Source organism: Eubalaena glacialis, chromosome 13, assembly GCF_028564815.1.
Source record: "Eubalaena glacialis isolate mEubGla1 chromosome 13, mEubGla1.1.hap2.+ XY, whole genome shotgun sequence".
Taxonomy (NCBI): Eukaryota; Metazoa; Chordata; class Mammalia; order Artiodactyla; family Balaenidae; genus Eubalaena; species Eubalaena glacialis.
The window spans coordinates 64,528,480-64,551,431 of record NC_083728.1 but is presented as its reverse complement, the minus strand read 5'-3'; the positions used below and the strand labels follow the sequence as shown (position 1 = coordinate 64,551,431).

Sequence of the window (22,952 nt, the reverse complement as noted above, 5' to 3'; positions counted from 1 at the left end):
ACAAATTCCTAGGACCTACCCTGATTCACCAAACAATTTCCTGAAAAGAGGCCTGGCAAGAGGCCTGGCACCACTAATGATTCTTATCAGGTAAGTCTGAGAAAAGAGAACCTTAAAACAATTAGTAGTGAGCTGAAGACACCACAATTTAAACAAGTACTCCTGGTGATTCAGATGGAGGCAGACTCTTAAAACTTGGTTACTTTGGACTAACTGCCCACCAAGGCATGAGTCCTCTAGTGTAGAGTACACATTTGTTCTCATTTAGTGGTTATGTTCTTCATACAGAAGGAAGACACAATAACCTCCACCAAATACCTCATAAATATCTTCTGCAGATGGTAATGTGTCAAAAATTATGGAATCAGATGAAGTCCTAGCTACAATTTGCAGATGGTAGGCAAAGCGGCCTAAAGATTGGAGAAAAACTGGAAATTATGTGTGTGTGTATGTGTGTGTGTATATACATATATATCTCCCCTATCTGCCTCAACTTTCTGCAATGATGGGTAGGGTGAACAACTTGGACTTCGGAAGAAAAACCCCTCTACTTCAGTAATTTAATTGGAATCAAAAAGGCCAAGATCCTTCTGAAACCTCAAAAGATAAAGAGTCAACAGCTCTGGGACTCTCTCAGTAGGGAAGAACAATGTCAGAATGGGAGGCCCTATTCCACTGGGATTCAAACAAGAAAAACAAACAGATGTGGTTTAGAGAGTTAACTGTTCAGACAGGAATTAAAATATCAAGTGAGGGAGAGCTAGTTACTGAGAGATAGATAAAAGATAGGAATTAGCTAAAACCCACGCTGTCACCGGACAATGTAAGAAACTTCTGGTGGCAGTGGTGAGGGAGGATAACAAATAAACTGCATTCCTTAAACCTCACTGGGAAGGACCATATTCTGTGTCAACTTGGACCAAGTATTTTGTGAGGTACATAATAGTAGTGAATGAAAACCCTGATTTTTCTGTGCCAGTGAAATTAAAATGTTCAAAGATTAAATTTTGTATTTATATGTCAATATCAGAACTTATTTCTGAATTCAGCTACTAATCACTGGGAGTAACACAGCTGCAATCCCCAACCTCTTAAGCTAGATCCATGCTTAACATAATTCCGCTACCCCATCCTGCAAACAATAGAATATTTACATATTTTTTATTAATGTCTCCTTTGGTCTTGCAGAAGAAAATAAGAGGTAGAAAGGGGAAGTGCTGACTCACCTTTTAAGCTGATTCTGCATGAGTCTTTCAATGGTTTCCATTTATTATGTGAATATATGTTCATATAACATGTAACTATGTAATTGTAATGGCCTGTTTTAGAAACAGTGTTTTTGTTTCTGAAACAGCAGGATAGTTTGGATTGGGACATTTTTTGGTCCATTATAGCTGACGACAGACATTAATCTATCACATAATGACTTTTAGTTGTGGCATTTCAGTGGTAATAAAATAGCAAAACATGATCATCAAAACAAGTCCTGATACAGGACCTACTAAAATTGAAGCTCATTGCACTTAAACTCAGAGTTGATCAGACATTAATGGAAACTGTAGTACAATGAGATGAAATGGGGCAAAAAGAAAAGTACACTTGATGCTATAAAAGCAAAACGTCAGATAATGCACCATATCTGTGTAAATTAGGGTAAGTAAACCTTTCCCTAATTTCTTGGAAATTAGTGCAAGTAAACCTGAATGTAGCAGGACTTTGTAATGAACTTCCGGGTTGCCTGGGTCTATGAAGTAGTGGTCAATTGTGATAATAAACAGCTATAGCTGCAGATCAAGAACCCCATGACCAGTACAAAAGAGACAGAATTGTTCACAAAGCTCAAGGTCATGTAGTGTCTGACTTGAAGAGATTTGAGCATAATATTGACTAAAAAGCCCATTCTCTTTCTACCACAGCACTCTACCTTCACGTGATTCTGTAGGTTACACTGCATAGGATCATTTTCAAGGATCTAGAGATGTTTTGGTGATGTAAACAATTATTTTTCCCTAATACCTCCACCTGCTAATAATTCAGTTTTCATATACCTGCCCTGCATCATGAAAGTTATCTGTACTCATTGTTTAGATCAATTAACTTTTACCATTTTTTACTAATCAAAAGTAAAAGTTTCTGAAGCAAATATTTAAGTCCAATATTTTACCTGTTCCAGCAATGCTGTTTGCTTTCCCAGAGCTAGACAAATATTTTCATTAATTTGCTCTGAAGTTTTCACACGCTTAACATTTTCTTTGTTTTCTGAAAACATCCTCTTCTTTTGATTATGGCCTTGGGGAGACGGAAAGATCAGAGAGAAAAATATTCCTTCTAATGAAGGAAACAGGGGAATACTCTAATTTAGGGACCCCTAAGCAAATTAAAAAACTAAAATGTGACCATGGCAGCATTTTTTAGAAAACGTAATTGTATAAAAAATTCTGACAAACTAATCCTTAAAAAAAAAGAATATCTTAGTCCTGGTCTCAGATATACTTTCCTTCCACCGTATTTAATACACATTTAATACTTATTTAATACTAACAAAAACAATAAATTACAGCATTTGATCTTCTGTTTACAGTTATTTACTTGGTGGTCTTACATTATTTTTAGAGTTACTTAGGCAGTCCTACATATTTTTAATAGGTGATCCTACTATTATTTTTAAGCAATTTAAAATTCACCTTGTTAAATGATCACTCTGTAGCATACACAAGAAAACAAATACAATTTATCCTAGTAAATCAAGTTTTTCTTATATTTCATTAACCTACAAAAACACCCTTTTAATGAAATTTACTTGTGCTATTTTAATAACTTTATAACCCTAGAACTTCATTGGTTATTTGATGTGTTTCTCACTCTACACACAAACCTGTATGTATTCTTATTATCTATCCGCTTACATTTGGCATGTGATATACAGGCCAATTCTATGGAAAGAAATGGGTTCACCAACTATTTAAAAAACCCACTCTCTCTTTCAACTAGCCTCATTAACTTAATAAAACTTCAAAAAAAAGAAAAGGTGTAAATGAAATAAACCAAGCAATTTCTATAAACCACCTTTTGATTTTGTTGTACTTTCAAGGGAAAGTGATTGATTCCTTCTTTGCCAGAATTTACTTCCCTTTGGACATAGAGGATACCATTCCCCCTCCCCGCCAAGAATGGTTCAGAAATAAGATACTCTGAAATAATTATCATTTACTGTTTTCCTGTCTATGTGTACTCTACTGTTTCTGAGATTATGAAACCGCCCAAAGCAAAATAACTATTTTAACTTCTCCAAGAGATACATAAGTATGCACTTACTGTTATTACTATCAGTGTCAAATGAGGACAGCCACTTTGCATCTGTACTTTCACAACTTAAAATGCTGGAATGACAGGTTCTACAGGATTCTTCACTTTTCAAAATGTCAGCAGCACAGTTACTAGAAATGACTGAATTTACCAACTTAGGTATTTTATCAACAGGCACAAAAGAGGTATCTGAACTTAAAATTAAAGTGTTATTTTGTCTTTTATCATGTAACTCAGAATTGGAGTTTATTTCTAAATAGGAAACTATCTTGTCAATTCTCTTATCATCCAAGGTATTGGTTATTGTAGACTTTGACATTTGAACTACACCACTCAATACACTGGATGGACAGCAAATGGATTTCAGATTACAATCCTCTTCATGTTCAAAAAAGGATCGTGTTACACTTGCCTGACATTCAAAATGGTTTTCAGAAGTGTTTCGTGAATATTTTGCGTCTTGTGTAAAGAGTTTCCTGGGAGATTCTACTGTTTTACTTGGCTTTTCATAAGGGTACACAACTTGTTCTTCAGTGTATTCTAATCTTGTTTTGGAATCAACAATTTCTAGTGGTTTTATTAAATTCTGAGAAAATACTTTACTTTTTGGTGCACATACTGAATTTTTGATAGAGTCCAAAGAGGAAGCATCATTTTCAGAATGTCTACATTTGCTACTTATGACATCAGTACTTGAATTCTGATTACCACTTGACACATTATTCCCAATTGCTGCTGTTTTTAGTGCTTCAACATTCTTTGACTTATTCAAGATCTCTGCTTGCTTCCGGCAACTTGGAGGCATTGTTTTTTTCGCCTTTAAAATCTTCCGTTTACTTCTATCTGGACTTGCCATCTTTCATATCCTAGAATTTAAGATACCATATTTAAATGAATATCTCTAGCAGACAAAAGTTAACATTTACTTACAATATTAAAATAATGTTGAGACTAATCTTTCCCGATTTAGATAATTATTTTTATTGAAAAATATACCCATTTTCATCTGTCATTGATAATTTTAATTTTGTTCTATAACTCTATATAAAGTCAAAATTTATACTGTCAGTAAGCCTCTATTTGATACTAAGTCTGATAATTTATCTGGCCTCTTTTTGTTATATCACCTCACTACTATAACCATTAAGTTCTGATTTAAATAATCCAAGTAGGCCATACTTTAGATAATCTAAAGATTAAGTTGCATTTCTTCATAAAAACAAAAAACAATGTTTTGTGTGGAATATTCCAGTTTCTACATACTGTGGCATCTTTTTAAAGCCTTCCTAATATTCAAATTTCCAAATTAATGGTACTGCATGAGTAATTCTCAACAATCATCAGTATGAAATGAGCACTAAAATACACAACGTGATGCTAGTTCAAATAAGAAAGCCAAGTTAGGTTTCAATACATCCTTAATTCTGAATTATTTCTGTTTTAAGAAAAATCTACTACATAGCAGGGAAAAATATTTTAGTATTTATCTCTCAGTATCCACATCAAGCCTGATCTGAACCATAGGTAAGTAAATGGTTTAAAAGAAAGGAAAACTGCCAAATTACAAGGCAATTAAAGGCATAATACAAGCAAAAAAAAAAAAAAAATTACATAATACATGATAGACCATTACCTAACAAACTATAGAGCACTTATTAAACTCGAAGACAGAATCTAAGACCTTTTAAGGTGCAAATAACCCAGTCAAAGCTACCTGAATAATTTGATTTATCCTTATCTATTTTCTTACTTAGTTTTCATTTACTGTATTTTTTTCATTCACTGTATCATTTGATCAGGAACAGTTCCAGGATTTGTTAGACCTGAAGGCTGAGTGAATATTTATTTAGAAGAAGAAAAAAATCACAAACTCAAATTGCAAAAACCTGTCGTGTATATATAAAAATCAGGAAATCCAGAAAAATAGCACATTTTCATTAAGGGCCTGATACAAGACAGAACTCTATTTTCCCTATATGACTACATATTTGATAGCCTTTTCATGAATACAATATTTGTAATATTCCCCAAAGACAAACCAAATCTTTTCTCTAGCAAGGTTGATCAATTTTTAATTTTTTTATTTTTTGGGTTTTTTTTTTTTTCAAACATTTTACTGAAGTACCTACAGAAAAGTGCACATATCATGTGTTCAGTTAAAAGAATTTTCACAAACTGAATACACCCATTTAACCAGAATCAAGATCAAGAAGAGAATGATGCATAGATTCATCAATTATAACAAATGTACCGCTCTGGTGGGGGATATTCATAATGGGAGAGGTTATGCATGTGGGGGTCAGGGGATATATGAGAAATCTCTGTATCTTCTTCTTAATTTTGCTGTGAGTTTAAAACTACTCTAAAAAAAATGAAGTTTGAAAAAAAAGAGCTATAGAAATAAAAGAATACAAAAAAAAGAGAGAATAATTCCAAGGGTCAACTGTACTGGTAACTGCCTAAAAGGTGAAGAAATAATTTACATGTTGTAGAGAGGGTGAGTGAAATTTATTACTGGGAGCATAAAAAGCAACAACTCAGTCTAATTGGGGGATCACTGGCATCACCATCCTGACATTTAGGCTTGAATCCTTTGCTGCAAATAAGCCACATTTCACATAGGTCTTTGGAATCATGGTACTGTCCTGCAGCACAAGGTCAGAAAGACAGGTCATCTACATTTTCTCAAGTCTTAAAGATTTGTCATTTATAATTTACATCCTCAATCCATCTAGATTTTAGGATATAGTTATAGGAAGGGATCTAATTTTGCTTTCCCTCAGATGTATACTGGCATACCTAGGACATACTGCAGGTTAGGTTCCAGACACTGCAAATATTACAATAAAGTGAATCACATGAATTTTTTGGTTCCCAGGGCATATACAAGCTATTTATGCTGTAGTGTAGTGTACAATAGACTAAAAAAACAATGTACATACCTTAATTTGAAAATAATTTATTGTCCAAAAAATGCCAAAACAAGTCCAATAGGAACGTCAAAGACCACTGATCACAGATCACCATAGCAATATAATAATGAAAAGGTTTGAAATATTGTAAGAATTACCAAAATGTGACAGAGACACAAATGAGCAAAGGCTGTTAGATAAATGCTGCCCACAGACTTGCTCAACACAGGGCTGCCACAACCCTTCAATCTGTAAAAAACACACTATCTGCGAAGCACAATAAAGAGAAGCGCAATGAAACAAGGTATGCCTGTAATTGTTTGAAAGCATCCTATTAATTTTAAACTTTAAAAACATAATCTAATCTGTCCCTTTTATTCTATTTTATCTGGTGATGTAACTCATGCTGAATATACTGTTGTCCATCCCACCAACTTTTTTAAGATGTCTCTTGTAAAACCTATTGAAAATATTTTAAACTAATGAATGTCTTTTAATAAGAGAATTTAATCCAATTACATTTATTGTAAACAACACATTAAAGCTTTAGTTTACATTTGGTTTTATGCCCCAATTTTTATAACTTGTTATGTTTTACATTTTGTTATTTATGTTTACCTCCATGTCATTTTAGTATGAAAATGTCCTATTTTTTAAGGTCTACAAAAGCTTTACAATTCCGTGGAGCCTAGTATATTTAAACATTCCCTAAAAGCATTTTTCAGCCAACATTTCATTAACTACTGAGGTCAAGAGATTTCTTTTCACTGAATTTAGAATTTTATACCCCAGGTTTTACTTTACTCTTACATTATATTTACACACACACACACACACACACAGTTGATCCTTGAACAACACAAGGGTTGGGGTTCAACTCTTCGTGCAGTTGAAAATCCACGTATAACTTACAGTTGGCCTTCCACATATGTGGTTATGATGCTTTCATATCCACAGTTCTCCATCAGCAGATTCAACAACTGCAGATCATGTAGTACTATAACATTTACTATTGAAAAATACCCACATAAGTGAATCTGCATAGTTCAAACTCATGTTGTTCAAGGGTAAACTGTACTTTCAAGAATAACTTTGGATATTCACATCTTGCTAAAGAACCAGATTTGGCTATTATGAATAATGCTATGAACATTCACGTATAAATTTTTGTGTGAACAGGTTTTCATTTCTCTTGGGTATATGCCCAAGGATGGAATTGCTGATCATACAGTAACTCTACATTTAACGTTCTAAGAAATAGACTGTTTTCCAAAGGGTCTGGACCAATTTACATTCACAGCAGGAAAGTACGAGGGATCCAATTTTAGCACCTCTTCAACCATCAATACTCATTATCATCTGTCTGTTTTAGTATTGCATCTTGGTGTGAGTGATGACTTCACTGTCATTTTAATTTGCACTGCCCTTATGGCTAATGATGATGAACATCATTTCATGAGCTTATTGGCCACTGGTATATTGTTTTTGGAGAAATGACTATTCAGCTCATCTGTCCACTTCAAAATTGGGTTATCTGACTTTTCATGGTTGACTTGTAAGAGATCTTTATATATTCCAGATCTAAGTCCCTATAGACATGATTTCCAAACTTTTCCTCACATTTTGTGGGTGTCTTTTCAATTTCTTGATGGTATACTTTGAGAAACTGAAGTTTTAAATTTTGATAACGCCCAATTTACTTTTTCATTTGTTGCTTGTGCTTTTGGTGTCATATCTAAAAAAAAAAAAAATCACTGCCTAATCCAAGGTCATGAAGATTTATCTCTGTTTAAAAATTTTATCGTTTTACCTCTTGGATACATTTGGAGTTAATTTTTATGTGTGTTAATAATAAAGTGAGGGAGAAGGTCCACATTTATTCTTTTGCATGTGGACACAGAGCTGCTCCAGCACCTTTTGAAAAGGCCATTCCTTCTCCCGCATTGAATTGTTTTGTTTCTCTCATCAAAAACCAATTGCCTACATAAATGTGAAGGTTTATTTCTGGATTCTCAATTTTATCCCACTGATATATAGGTATGTCCTTATGCCAGTACCACACTGTCTTGATTACTATAGCTTTCTAAGTTTTGAATTCAGGATGTGTGAGTCCTCAATGCTCAAGACTGTTTTGGCTATTCTGAGTTCTTGGAATATCTATATGAATTTTAGGACCAGATTAACAATTTCTGCAAAGAAGCCAGCTGGGACTTTAATAGGGATTGTGTTGAATCTTTAGATCAACTTAGGGAGCAATTACCTTCATTCTATCAAGTGTTCTGATCCATGAACATGGGATGTCTTTCCATTTATTTAGATATTTAATTTCTTTCAATAATGTTTACTTTTCAGAGTTAAAGTTTTACACTTCTTTTTGATACTATTGTTAATGAAACTTCAAAATTTTTCACTGCAAGTACATGGAAATACAATAGAATTTTGTATATTTATCTTGTATCCTGCAACTCTATTGATCTTGTTCTCACCTCACAATAGTTTTTTGCAGATTCTTTAGGATTTCCTCCATACAAAATCATGTAATTTGTCAATAGCTTTATTTCTTCCTTTCCAATCTATTCCATTTTCTTGCCTAATTGTCCTGACTACAACCTCCTGTACAATGTAGACTAGAAGTGGCAAGAGTGGACATCCTTGTCTTGCTCCCTATTTAGGAGGAAAACCTTCAGTCTTTAATCATTATGCATGATGTTACCTGTGGATTTTTCACAGGTGCCTTTTATCAGGTTAAAAAATTTCCCAACTAACTCTACTTCTTTGATTTTTTGTTTTTTTTTACCATGAAGGAACCTTGGATTTTTGTCAGAATATGCCTTTTCAGCATTAACATGACCATATGGCTTTGTTCTCTATTCTATTGATATGGTACATTCATTAATATATTTTTGGATGTGAAACCAACCTTGCATTCCTGGGATAAATCCTACATGGTCATGACGTTGCTGGATTCAACTTGCTAGTATTTTGTTGACAACTTTTGCACCTATATTCATAAGAGATATTGTTCTATCATTTTCTTACAGTGTCTTTGATTTTGTTACCAGGATAATACTGGCCTCACAGAATGATCAAGGCAGTGTGCCTTCCTCTTCTATCTCTCTGAAGAATTTGTAAGAAATTGGTATTTTTACACGTTTGGTAGAATTCAACAATAAAAACCATCTGAGTTTTTCTTTGTGTTCTAATTCAATCTCTTTACTTGCTTTTCAGATTTTCTATTTCTTCCTGAGTCAGTTTTGTTCATTTTGGTCTTGTTAAGAATTTGTCTAGTTCATCTATAAAACTGATCAGTATATAAGTGAATCGTTCTATAGGAGTCTCTTATTATCTTTTTAACTTCTGCAAGATCAGTAGTAATGCACCCTTTCATTCCAAATTTCAGTAATTTGAGACTTTTTCATGGTCACTCTAGGTAAAGGTTTGTCAATTTTGTTGATCTTTTTGAAAATCAACTTTTGATTTTATTTATTTTATCTTTTTCTTTCTTGATTTTATTAATCATTCCCACTCTAATTCTTATTATTTCCTTCATTCTGCATAGGTTTAGTTTCCTCTTTCTGCATTAAGATTAAAAGTCAGTTTATTGATTTGAAGTCTTCTTTTTAAATATAGGCATTTATCACTACAAATTTCCTAAGAAAAGCTTTAACTGCACCCAAAATGTTTTGTATGTTATGTCTTCATTTCCATTAATGTTAAAGTGTTTTCTAACTTCCCTCATGATTTCTTCTTTGACTTCTTCGTTATTTAGAAGTGTGTTGTTTAATTTCCACATAGCTGTGAATTTCTCAAATTTCTTCTTCTTAGGTTCTAATTTCATTCAGACTGTGGTCAGAGAATGTAGTTTGTTGTGGTTTCAGTCCTTTAAAATGTGTTGAGGTTTGTTTTATGGCCTAGCATAATGTCTATTTTGGAAATTTTTCTATGTACATTTAAGAAGAATATAATCTGCTTTGTTTGGTTGAGTGTTCAAAAGATGTTTCTTAGGTCTAGTTGATTTACAGTGTTATTCAAGTCTTTTCTAATTGATCTTTCACCTAGTTTTCCGTTACGAAAAGTGTTGTATTGAAGTCTCCAACTATTATTGTTGAAATTTTCTATTTCTCTGTTCAATTCTTGTCAATATTTGCTTCATATATTTTGGTGCTAGTTAGTGGCATGTTTGTAATTGTTATAACTTCCTAAGGGACTGCACCTTTTATTAAAAAATGTCCCTCTTTACTTCTAATATTTAAAGTCTATTTTGTCTAAAATTAGTATAGCCACTCTAGTTTTCTTATGGTTGCTATTCACATGATTTTTTCTATGCTTTTACTTTCAACATAATTCTATCTTTCAATCTACGTGTGTCTCCTACAGACAGCATATAGTTGGATGCTATTTTTCCTCTGGTCTGACAATCTGCTATTTGACTGGATTGTTTAATCCATTCACACTTGACATTAATATTGATATAGCTGGATTTCTGGCTACCATTTTACTTTGTTTTATATGTTTCATGTCTTTTGTTCCTCTATTCCATTACTGACATAGGTATCCATTTTTTAATACTTTCTATGTGGCATCACTTTAAAATTTCATTTTTCTGCCTAGTATCATATAGAAATACAATCAGTGCTTTTTTATTGATCATATCTCCAACTAATTCATTAAATTCACTTATTAAACCAAATAAGTTCCTTTGAACTTTCTATGTAGTGTCATAATTTTCTTGCTAATCCTTATTTATTTTTATTGCACTAGTTAGAACCTCCAGTATGCTATGAATGGCTATGCTGTTAGCAGGCATCCTTCACTCATTACCAATTTTGAAAGGGGTGTGGGGTTTTACTAACACCACTAAGTATGATTTTTGTTATACGTTTTACAAATGCTCTATATTAGATTAATAAAATACCCTTCTATTCCCAGATTTTATCATTAATGCATTTTCAATTTTATCCTTTTCATGTATATTTAGATGATAATATCTCATTTTTTCAATTAACTTCTATCATATTGGTTGATCTCTTAAAATATTAAACCTAGCTTATTTCTGAAAGAAACTTCAGTCAGTCATAATATGGCCATTTTTTTTGCTTCATGTTTCTGTATTCAACTTGCTAACATTTCGTTTAGGACTTTGTATCAATGTTATGAGAAAGACGAGTCATTCTTTTCCTTTATCAGGTTTTGAAATCAGGGTTATTCTGGCTTCATATAAAAAACTGGAAAGTCTTTTTCCATTCTCTGAAGAGTTTTTGTTTGCAAATAGTATTACTCCTTCCTTAAATGTTAGAAATAATTCATCATTACACCATCTGGGCTTGGAGTTAACTTAGTGATAAAGGTTTTCAATTATGATTGAATTTTTAAAAATAGATACAGGAGTCATTCATATTTTATTTTTCTGTTGTTTTTTTCACACAAAGTTTCAAAATTTAACAGAATTTCAAGTTCATAAAGTTCTTCATAATATTCTCTAATTACATGTGTAATATATGCAGGATCTGTAGTGATGTCTCTTTTTATTCTTGGTATCACTGACGTGTTTTGTTTTTCTTTCTCTTGGTCACGCTTACTAGAAATTTATCCATTTAATCAATACTGTCAAAGCACTAATATTCTGACTTTCCTGACTCTCTATTGTATGTAGTGTTCTATTTCATCATTTCCTGTTAGTTTTATCATTCAATTTTCTTCAGGCTTGATTTTTGTTCCAGCTTGAGATAAAACTCAAATCTTTAACTTTCAGTCCCTTTTTTTTTTTGCATTTAAAGCTACAAAATTTCCTCTAAGTCCTGTCTTTGTCAAGTCTCACAAATTCTGATAAGCCCTCTTGATTATTACTTGGTGCAAAATACTTTCTAATTTCCATTGTAATTCCTTCTATGATCTGTGCATTATTTAGAAATACATTTATTTCCAGGCAATTGCAGATTTCCAAGTTGCAGTTTTGTTGTTGAAGGTTAATTTAATTCCACTGTAATCAGAGAATATCCTCTGAATAATTTCCATCCTGTATTATCTGTTGAGGCTAGTTTCACAGCCAATTTCTTCAAAAGCTCCATGTGTATTTGAGCAAAACCTGTATTCCAACACTGTTGGGTACAGTGTTATTCTATGTCGACGCCAACTAGTTCAAATTTCTTAGCTGTGTTGTTTATAATCTTCCAGCTATTAAAACAGGAGTGTGTTCAGAGTGATCCACTATGATTCCACAACTTGTCTATTTCTTTTAACTGAATCACTGTCTCTCCCCCCTTACAGTATATAGTTTGAAGCCATGGGTACATACTGATTGAGTTTATTTTCTCTATTCCTGGTGGTGGACTGGTTTTTCTCATTACAAAATATCTCTATCTCTAGTGATGCTTGTTGCTGAGATATTACCTTAATACATTATAAATATCAATACTAAACAAAGCACAATTCCTGTTATATTTTACATTTACACCAAAACAAATCTAAGCTAGGTTGTATAACTTGTTCAAAAAAACACAGTTCAGAGCCAGTATTTAAACCCAGGATCTTAAGACTCAAAGAAATCTCATATCACAAGTACAAATCAGATATTATGAAGTAACAAGGTTACCTTTAAGGGATATATAGTGGTCAACAAAAGGACAAAACGTGACCAACTTATGCCAGGTGACAATCTTATAATGAGCACGAACTAATCCTTACTACTCTAAGTGTGGTCCATGGACCAGCAGCATTAGCATCTTCTAAGTGCTAGTAGAATTTTGCTTTTACTTAAAAAAATTTTATCGATGTAGTGGTATAAAATTAAGCAGCATAAAATGCTCACAGTGAAATAAAGTAGTTGCTTGTCAACACTCAATGCCTAGTAACAATCATTTTTAACTAACTTTTTTTTTAAATCTCAGTATTTTAAAATACATTCACAGTAGTATTTCTTGAATTACAAATTTTAGCCACTATCAAGGTCCTATACATACAGATGAGGATTTAGCTCTTTTCTATACCCTATACACCTTTTCATCACATTTGTAATTAAATTAATACTTGAGTTGTTACAAGCAAATACATAACCAGAGAATCACGACTGCATTATCTTTTTTATATTTCCTTTTTCCTGAAGCTATCAAATTTTATCTCCAAATATCCTATAAACCTATCCTTCACTTTTTTTTCAAATTCATCAGAACGGTCATATACCAACATTTTCCCTTATTCTCCACTCCTTCAAGGTCACGTTTAAAGATCATCTCTTCAGAGAAAGCCTTCCCCCAAGAGAACTACTTCCTTATCTGAATTTCCCATTAGAAATTTATATTTTAGTCATGATATTTGTGGGCAGAGACTTGTCTTACTTTTATATCCTCAGTGAGATGCTTTTCATGTAGAAGTTTTATTAAATGCTGCTTAAATGAATACTCAACTTATAAAAATGAACCTCTGGAAAGCCACCCAGGGTTATTTTTTCCTTAATAAAGAGTACGAGAACAGGCCTCAGCAATTTTTGCCATAGCTTTACCATAAGCTATTTCATATCAGCAGCACTATACACAGTAGAACCTCAAAGGTATACTAATGATACCACATTTAGTAGATACATATAGTGCCTCTAATACAATTAATGGTTAAATTTAATAAGATCTGTATACAAACGCCCCTTATATCCCTAGAAATTTAATCAGAAGTTCAAAAATTCACATTATATCCAATTATCTCCCCTACCCAAACAGTTATGTTTACTTCCCTCTAGATATTGCCTGACTACAATCTTTCTGTCCTACTTAGATTGGTAAAGATAAAAAAGGGATACGACGTTACCTGAGTCTATAGTAATGCATTTTAAAGGTATGGGTCAAGGTTTAATTAAGCCTCAGAGAACAGAATAAGTATTTAAACGATGTAAGGATAGGAGACAAAATATGATAGAAGAATATGTTTCTTTGTATTTGAATATAATCTCACTCAACTTAATGAGAACTAGTACTCTTGTGCATTTAAAATCATAGTTTATTTTTATTTTTAACAAGTATCCAATATATTATTTAAAATTTGATTATATCAAATGAAATACATCTGTACACACCCACTATAAGAGAACTACATGATTTGCACAGGCAAAGATGCAGGGATCATGCAATATTTTCATACCAGAATTCAAGATATTAAGTAGCAAGGAAATACAGTAGAACTGAAGGTTGAGGTGAAGTACAAGCGTCAATAAGATAAACAGCTGAAAATTCAAGATGTACCTAGATACACCAGTTCTTAAAAGACGCAAATCATTTCCATTAAGACACTGTTCATGCATTTCTGTTGAGGCAGAAGTCAATCTTAGGATGTAGTCTGTACAAATCTGCAGATAAGACTGAGAGTTAAGTAGATTAATTTGATTAGGGTCAGACTCAACATTTCCAAAAATGTATTGAAGGATGAACAAACTAAGAAGACATACTTCACAAGAGCTGAACTCAGTGTAATCAGTCCTTCAGCCGGACGCTTCATTTTTGTATTTTCAATAGCTTTCCTGTGATATAAATTATTTTTATCTTGAATGTTCTTCCCCATTTGTTTTGCAAATAGTTATGTCGCCAGTCATTTACTGGTTACAATATAGGACAAAATCATAATGAAAAGAGTATTAAATTCCAATCTAGCGTAACAGCCCGTTTAAGTGGGTTTTACATAATTCTTCTATTTTTTAACATTTTATTCCTAATGAATTACTCAGTACGATCATCTTTTTCTAGGTCTTGACCATCTATGAGTCTTCAGAGCAGTAAATACCGACTCGTCACAAAGCAAGCAACACGTGCTGGCTTACAATGTTGGAAACTTCATCTTCAACACAGTATCACGGAAAGGTGGAAGTCAATTTTCCAAGCACAGCAAGGTTGTAATCAGAGAGACAACGCAAAATAATTGCTTCCTCTGTACAGGACACATTCTTGAACTTGCCAAAATTGAAAGTAGGTGGGGGAAGGGCGACAAGCAGGAAATGGTTTTTTTTTTAACTTCCTCAAAAATAAACTGTGTTAAAGAACCACGCCTGCCAGTACACGGCTTTCATCCTTCAATCACAGCATCCCTACACTGGTGAGTTCCACAGGTGTACATTACACGTTTGTGCTCCAGGCGCTTTCCTTTAAAAAGGCATGTGGTCATAAAGGCTCGGAATTTTCTATTTTCCCTGATGTTCTAGTGCCTTCTGCATAAAATGTACATCAAGGAAAGCCTCCCCACCGCCTGATGAAGATCACTTAACTGTTCTGGCACCTGGTTTCCTCAGACAGATTATAACTGAAACTCCTGGAAATTTGGTGACGGAATCCCAAAGTTGAGGGGAGGACTACATTTTCTCCGTTAGTTTGTAAAAGCAGTGCGGTCGGGCCCCACGCTTCCACTTACTTACTCGGCGAGTACCAAACCCTGAGGCAACGTCCCTCCGCGGCCCCGACTCGTCCGCGCCGCCGCCCACCACTCCCGCTTCGCCCGCCGCCCGCTCGGACAGCGGGCGGAGACACGTCCTTTCGCCCTTCGCCGTTGTCTTGCCGGCCGGGTCGGAGCCCCAACGACTCCGCGGACACCTTTGAATCAACCCCGCCGCAACTGCCCGGCTCGCGCGGCGCTCCGAGGCCTCCGGGGGCCGGCCCTCAGAGAGGCGCGCGGCGCGCGAGAAACCTCCGTCCCGGCCAACCGTCGCTCGCGCGGGGTTCTCGCCCGGCCCCAACGTACCTAGAGCGGCGCCGCGCCGGCCGCTTCTCTCTCCACAACCTTCGAGAACCGCTGCCGCCGATCACAATAGCGCTTCCGCGCGGACCAGCTGAGGTAAGTATCCCTTGCGCCCAGCCCCGATGGACTTCCGGCCAATGGCAGCGCGCACTTGCGACAGCCCAGCCAATCAGAGACGACCGGGTGGAGGGGGAGGGGAGAACGCGGCGGGGAAGTGGAAGTCTGCTGTGGGGTGCGGAAAGTTCGCGTTCCCGCGCTTCTCTCTGTCAGGCCGTTAGACCTACCAGCGGGTCACGCGACCAAGCGTCTGAGCTGGGCCTCTCCTTTGAGCGCCTGAGTGGGCCTCTCCGTTGAGCGACTGAAAGTTTTCCGAAAATCACTATTAAAAAAACTGTATTTACAAAAACAGGCGGCCCGTCCGCAAGCACTGGCTAGCCCATTTGAATTTTTAAAACACTACAATAAAATATAATTGATCTTGGTTTCAGAGGTTTGTGACAACTCCTTAAATTTTGCGACCCAGGCGAGTGGTCACGGCCCCATCGTGTTCTCTCGAGTTTCCTAAATCGACCCAGGGATCTGCCACGCTAGGCTGCATCAGACTTCATGAGACCTACTCTGCGGCCGAATAACCACACTTTTGGTGATTATCCTGCGTTCGTTGAATAGGTAAGTACCCTCACTGTACCCGGTGCAGGAAATATCACCATCAGCTAGTTCGATTAAGGCCTCCTCACCATGGAGGGTGGAGCTGCCTGCTTGTAACTACTGGCTACTAGAAAAATGAGACAAGGCAGGACGATCTAGAAGTAGGTCATTAACAGAAAAACATACTCTAACCCAGTCTGTTCCCAAAATATGGTCCAGGGATCCCTGGAGGTCTACAAGGTCACTCTATTTTCATAACAATAGGAAGATGTTATTGGCCTTTTTCATTCTCATAGTCTCAAGTGTTCAATGGAATTTTCCAGAAGCTTCTAGAAAATTGACGTCTTTTGCAACAGATTGAATGCAGAAACAGATGTGAGAATCCAGCTGTTTTACATCAAACACTAGGGAAAATGTAAAACATTGCCAATCTTTGCACAATTTTTTTGTTTCATAAAAATTTTTTCTCCCAGTTTTACTGAGATATCATTGGCATACAGCACTGTATAAGTTTAAGGTGTACAGCATAATGATTTGACTTACATACATCATGAAAGGATTATCACAATAAGTTTAGTGAACATCCATCATATATAAATACGAAGTTAAAGAAGCAGAAAAAAAATTTTGTGTGTAATGAGAAATCTTAGGATTTACACTCTTAACATTCACATATAACATACAGCAGTGTTAACTGTGTTTAACGTGTTGTTATGTTACATTCCTAGTACTTATTAATCTTATAACTGGAAGTTTGTACCTTTTTACCGGCTTCATCTGATTTCCACTGCTTCCCTCCGTGCCCAGCGCCCCCCACCCCACACCTCTCGTAACCACAAATCTGATCTCTTGAGAAAATAACAATTTTGAATATAATTGAAGGGTATGTATAGGGTTGCTGAGAGAGAAGGATGGTGTGGGAGAGAGTGTGAGGCAAGTAAATTAGAGCCAGATAAGGAATTTAGACTTAATTCAGTCAATAGTGAGTAAGTAGCCTTTAGAAATATCATGTCTATTTAGGGTGATTGGGTATCTTGTGTGCCATTTTAATAACAATTGATATTTACCGGACGTTATGTTAATTAAGTTCATTACATGCATTTTTTCCCATTTATTTCCACATTTGAAATTGGACAATCTGTATTCAAAATTGTGCTGGGTCATTTACTAGCCATGTAGTCTTGGACAAGTTAGGTCACCTCTCAGAGCCACAATGATCTTGTCTCTAAAATGGGAATAATAACAACAAAGGATTTATTGAGTTCTTAATTGTCCCGGACACTGCACAAAGCACTTATCCATGTTATTTAAATTAATTATCATAACTCAATATATGAAGTACTATGAAGTCTCTCAATTTGCTATTTGATTTTTATATTATTATTATTGACGTATAGTTGATTTACAGTATTAAATGTTACAGGTGTACAACACAGTGATTCACAATCTTTAAAGGTTATACTCCATTTACAGTTCTTATAAAATATTGTCTATATTTGATTTTAAAAAATACATGGGATAGTAGGGAGACACCTCCTTGCATATTTCCAGACTTATAGTAGACACTTGGTACATTGTAGGTATTATTATTAAAATTGATAAAGCTGAATAACATGGATGATCTTGAGCAAATCTCTTAGCCTTTTGTGTTGGAATTTTTTTGTTTGATAGTTTCTTCCAGTGAGAATTGTGGTAGGCAGAATTTTGACTCCCATGATCTTTGTCCCCTGGTATTCCTCTCATGGTTATGTTACATCTTTGGCAAAAGGGATTTTGCAAATATAATTAAGCTTACTAATCAACTCACCTTAAGATGGAGGGATTAGCCTGGGTTTTTCAGGTGAACCCACTATAATCACATGAACCCCTAAAGGCAAAATAGCAGGTCAGAGAGATGCAGCAGAAAGGAAATTCGTAAAGATTTCATACGTAAGAAGGACCCAAACCACGGGTGCTGGATTGAAGATGGAAGGAACCACATGAAAACCACACTAAAGAAATGAATTCGTCCACAACCTGGAACAAGCCTGGAAGCAGATTCTTCCCCAGAGTGTTGGCTGGCTGACACCTTGATTCCAGTCTTATGAGAACCTAAACAGTGCTCCCAGCTGAGTCCACTAGGCTTCTGACTTAAAGAGCTGTGAGATAATAAGTGGGTATTGTTTTAAGCCACTAAGTTTGTGGTAACTTTATGGCAACAATAGAAAACTAATAATAGCATTCATTCTCATACCCTTCTCAGCTCTCCCCAAGGCATACTGGAATCCTGGGAACTACATTTCCCAGATGCCCTTACCACCAGTGTTCTGGATTCATTTACATTTTGTCAAGTGGGATGTATTTCCTGAGATCTGGAAAGTGGCAGAAAGACATAAATTATTGCTCGGTGTTTTTTGCTTGGGCTTTGGCTTGCTTGCCTGCCAGTTTCTGCCTCAGTAGACAGTCAACAGTGCTTTTCTGAACTTTTCTGGCTTTTGGGTGGCAGCAGCAGCAACTTCTCTATTCTCTGGACCAACCATAGAAGCAGTGGCACAAATGAAAATTAATGTGACATTAGCTCCTTCAGCCCTTCCAAAGGCTTTTAAGCACCTAATTCTCTGTCCTAAATACCATTATGCTTGAAATACCTGGAGCAGTTTCTATTTTCATGATTGAACCCACTTACAGACTTCTCCATGCCTCAGTTCCCTCATCTATAAAGTGAAATTACCAATAATGCATGACAGATTAAATTACATGGATAAATCCATTTTAAGTGCTGAATATTGAACACATAGTATGTGCTCAATAAATGTTTTTTACTATTTTATCTAAAGGGTTATTCATATGATTAACAAAATTGACACTACCAAATGCCAATTTATTGTACCTTTTTCCAAACCTATCATCAACATTCCTATTTTGAAAACACATACATATTGTCACTACTTTACCTATTGAGGAGTTTTAGCAGCCACAAAGTACCTTATAACATAAGAACTCAGGACTATATATAGTTCTCAGCACTGTCAACTGTGAAAAACAACTCTGGGGTTAGACAGTTTATTATTTTTTTTTTTAATAATTTTTTTAAATTAATTTATTTATTTATGGCTGTGTTGGGTCTTCGTTTCTGTGCGAGGGCCTTCTCTAGTTGTGGCAAGCGGGGGCCACTCTTCATCGCGGTGCGCGGGCCTCCCACCATCGCCGCCTCTCTCGTTGCGGAGCACAGGCTCCAGACGCGCAGGCTCAGCAGTTGTGGCTCACGGGCCCGGCTGCTCCGCGGCATGTGGGATCCTCCCAGACCAGGGCCCAAACCCGTGTCCCCTGCATTGGCAGGCAGATTCTCAACCACTGCGCCACCAGGGAAGCCCGACAGTTTATTTTATACCAGTCTTTACTGGATCTTTTTCAAAAGCCATAGGAGAAGTCTGGAAGCCTGCAATGGCAGAGAGAAAAAACACTTTTGTGGTAACTTTCCAGGGAAGTAACCCCTGCCTAGCTAACCATTCTTATTTCTATCCCCTTGATCTCCAGCCTTTCCAGAGGCTATATTATTATTGAGATAATAATACCATATTAAATCAAGACTTGGGAATTTGCATTTGTTGCATAGTTGCTCCAACTATTTGGAAAAGTCTTTTTCCTCTTCTTCACCTGGCTAATGTCTATGCACATGTTAAGTCAGGTGGTTCCATCTTTATCTACAGCATAACGCTTATTATACTGTGTTGTCTCTTTTTTCATTTGTCTTTTCCCACTGCTTATGAGCACCTTGAGATCAGTGACCAATCTTTTATGTATTATATTAAATAAGATGTGCCTGACCCATAGTATGTACTTAATAAATGTTTAAAACTACTATTACTAATAAAATCATCATTGCCACCCTCTCATTATCATTATATATTCCTATTTCCATTATCTGGTACATAATAAGTGCTCATTAAAAGTCCATAAAATGAAAGCAAATGAATGAATTCATTCAGAAGGAATTTTTCAGCATATCATTTATGGTATCATTTCTGTTAGCATAAATCAAAACAGAACAACTAAATTTTATTTAAGGGAAAATGGCATTTTAAAACATTATTGCTGATTATTAATACAACATTAAGTTATAGGATAAAACTATTATTATCTTGAATAATTTTTTGTTGGTGTGATTGTTGTGATGGTTAAATTTTATGTGTCAACTTGGCAAGGCTATGGTACCCAGTTGTTTGGTCAAACACTATAAAAGATGTTCCTGTGAAGGTATTTTGTAGATATGATTAACAGCTACAAATAAGTTGACTTTAAGTAAAGTCAATGTGTAAAGATGAAATTTGTGATAACAACAACAGACAGGGGGAGGGAAAGAGCTGTAAAAGAGCAGGGTGTCTGTATACCATTGAAGTTAAAGTGGTATTAATACAAAATAGATTGTTATAAGTGTGAGAGTCTAATTGTAATCCCCCAAGGTAACCACTAAGAAAATAACTTTTAAAATTTTACGGGAAAGGAAATGAGAAGGGAATAAAAATGGTACACCATTAAAAAAAAAAAAAGTAAGGACAGAAGAAGGGAGTAATGGAAAAATTGAGGCACAACCAGAAAAAAAAAAGACAGAGAAAACAAATATCAAAATAATAGAGTAAGGAGTTCCTTATCAATAACTACTTTCAGTGTAAATGAATTAAACTCTCAATTAAAAACAGAGGGTGACAAAATAGATTAAAAATAACAACAACAACCATGATCTCACTATATCCTCTCTATAAGAGACTCACTTTAGGACTTCCCTGGTGGTGCAGTGGTTAAGAATCTGCCTGCCAATGCAGGAGACATGGGTTCGAGCCCTGGTCCAGGAAGATCCCACGTGCTGTGGAGCAACTAAACCTGTGCACCACAACTCCTGAGCCTGCATGCCACAACTACTGAAGCCCGCATGCCTAGAGCCCATGCTCCGCAACAAGAGAAGCCCGCACACCGCAACAAAGACCCAACACAGCCAAAAATAAATTAATTAATTAATTAAAAAAAAATAAAAGAGACTAACTTTAGATCCAAGGACTCAAGTAAGTTGAAAATGAAAAAGATAAAAATAAATATTTCATGCCAATAGTAACCAAAAGAGAGTTGGGGTGGCTATACTAATGTCAGACAAATAGTTTTTAAGTCAAAAACTGTTGCAAGAGAAAAAGAAGGCCATTGTATATTGACAAAAGGGTCAATCCTTCAAGAATATATAACAATTATAAACATATTCACACCTAACAACAGAGCTAAAAATATATGAAGCAGAAATTGACAGTATTGAAGGAACAGATAATTCTACAATAATTGTTGAAGGCTTTGCTACCCCACTTTCAACATGGATAGAACAACTAATCTGAAAAGCAATGAGGAAATAGAGGACTTGAACAATAGTATAAACCAACCAGATCTAACAGACACATACAGGACATTTCCCACCAAAACAGCAGACTAGACATTTTTCTCAAGTGCATCTGGAACAATTCTCCAGGGTAGACCATATGTTAGGCCACAATACAAGTCTCAAAACATTTAAAAAGATTGAAATCACAGAAAGTATATGCTCTGGACACATGGAATAAAATTAGAAATCAGTAACAGAAGGAAAACTGGAAAATTCAGATGTATGTTGAACTTAAACAACATGTTCTTAAACAACCAGTGGGCCAAAGAAGAAATCACAAGGGAAATCAGAAAATACTTTGAGACAAATGAAAATGAAAACACTATATACCAAAACTTATGGGAGGCAGCAAAAACAATGCTCCAAGAGAAATCTATAGCTGTAAATGTCTATATTAAAAGAGATAAAATGTTTTAAATAAATAACCAAACTTTATACCTTAAGGAACTAGAGAAAGTTCCTAAAACTAATCAAAAGCCAGCAGAAGGGAGGGAATAATAAATATTGGAGCAGAGATAGAGGAAATAGAGAATAGAAAACCAACAGAAAATAGAGAAAATCAACAGAGTAAAAAAAAAATTGGTTACTTGAAAAGATCAACAACATTGACAAATCTTTAGCTAAACTGACCAAGGAAAAAATAGAGAAGACTCACATTACTAAAGTCAGGGATGATTGTGGGAACATTACTACTACCCTTATAGATGTCAACTGAAAAAAATGTACAACCTGAAAGTTGAGAAGTATGTTTTATTTGGAGCTTTACTGAGGACTTAAGCCTGGATACAGCCTCTCAGGTAGCTCTGGGGGACTTTTCCAAAGAGGTAAGGGAAGAGCCAGGATACATAGGAGTTTTTACAAAAAACCAAATAGTCAAACATCAAAAGATTACTGTTAATTAAAGAAAAAACAGACAGCTGAAGTTAATGAATTTAGCACTTTCCAAGTATGGGAAGATGCAAGAGTCTGCGCTTAAT

The 22,952-nt window shown here is 35.3% G+C and overlaps 1 protein-coding gene across 1 annotated transcript in view; it reads right to left on the bottom strand.

The window, feature by feature from the left end:
- Window positions 1–15,980, bottom strand: part of ATF7IP2 (activating transcription factor 7 interacting protein 2) — a 59,667-nt gene extending 43,687 nt beyond the window's left edge. Inside the window, exons 1-3 of the mRNA XM_061208974.1 lie at window positions 15,930–15,980; window positions 3,316–4,172; window positions 2,165–2,289 (exon numbers count right to left, since the gene is read on the bottom strand). Coding sequence (XP_061064957.1) covers window positions 2,165–2,289; window positions 3,316–4,162 — 972 coding nt within the window. The 5' untranslated portion in view covers window positions 4,163–4,172; window positions 15,930–15,980. The remainder of the gene's footprint in view (window positions 1–2,164; window positions 2,290–3,315; window positions 4,173–15,929) is intronic.
- Window positions 15,981–22,952: the final 6,972 nt, after the last annotated feature.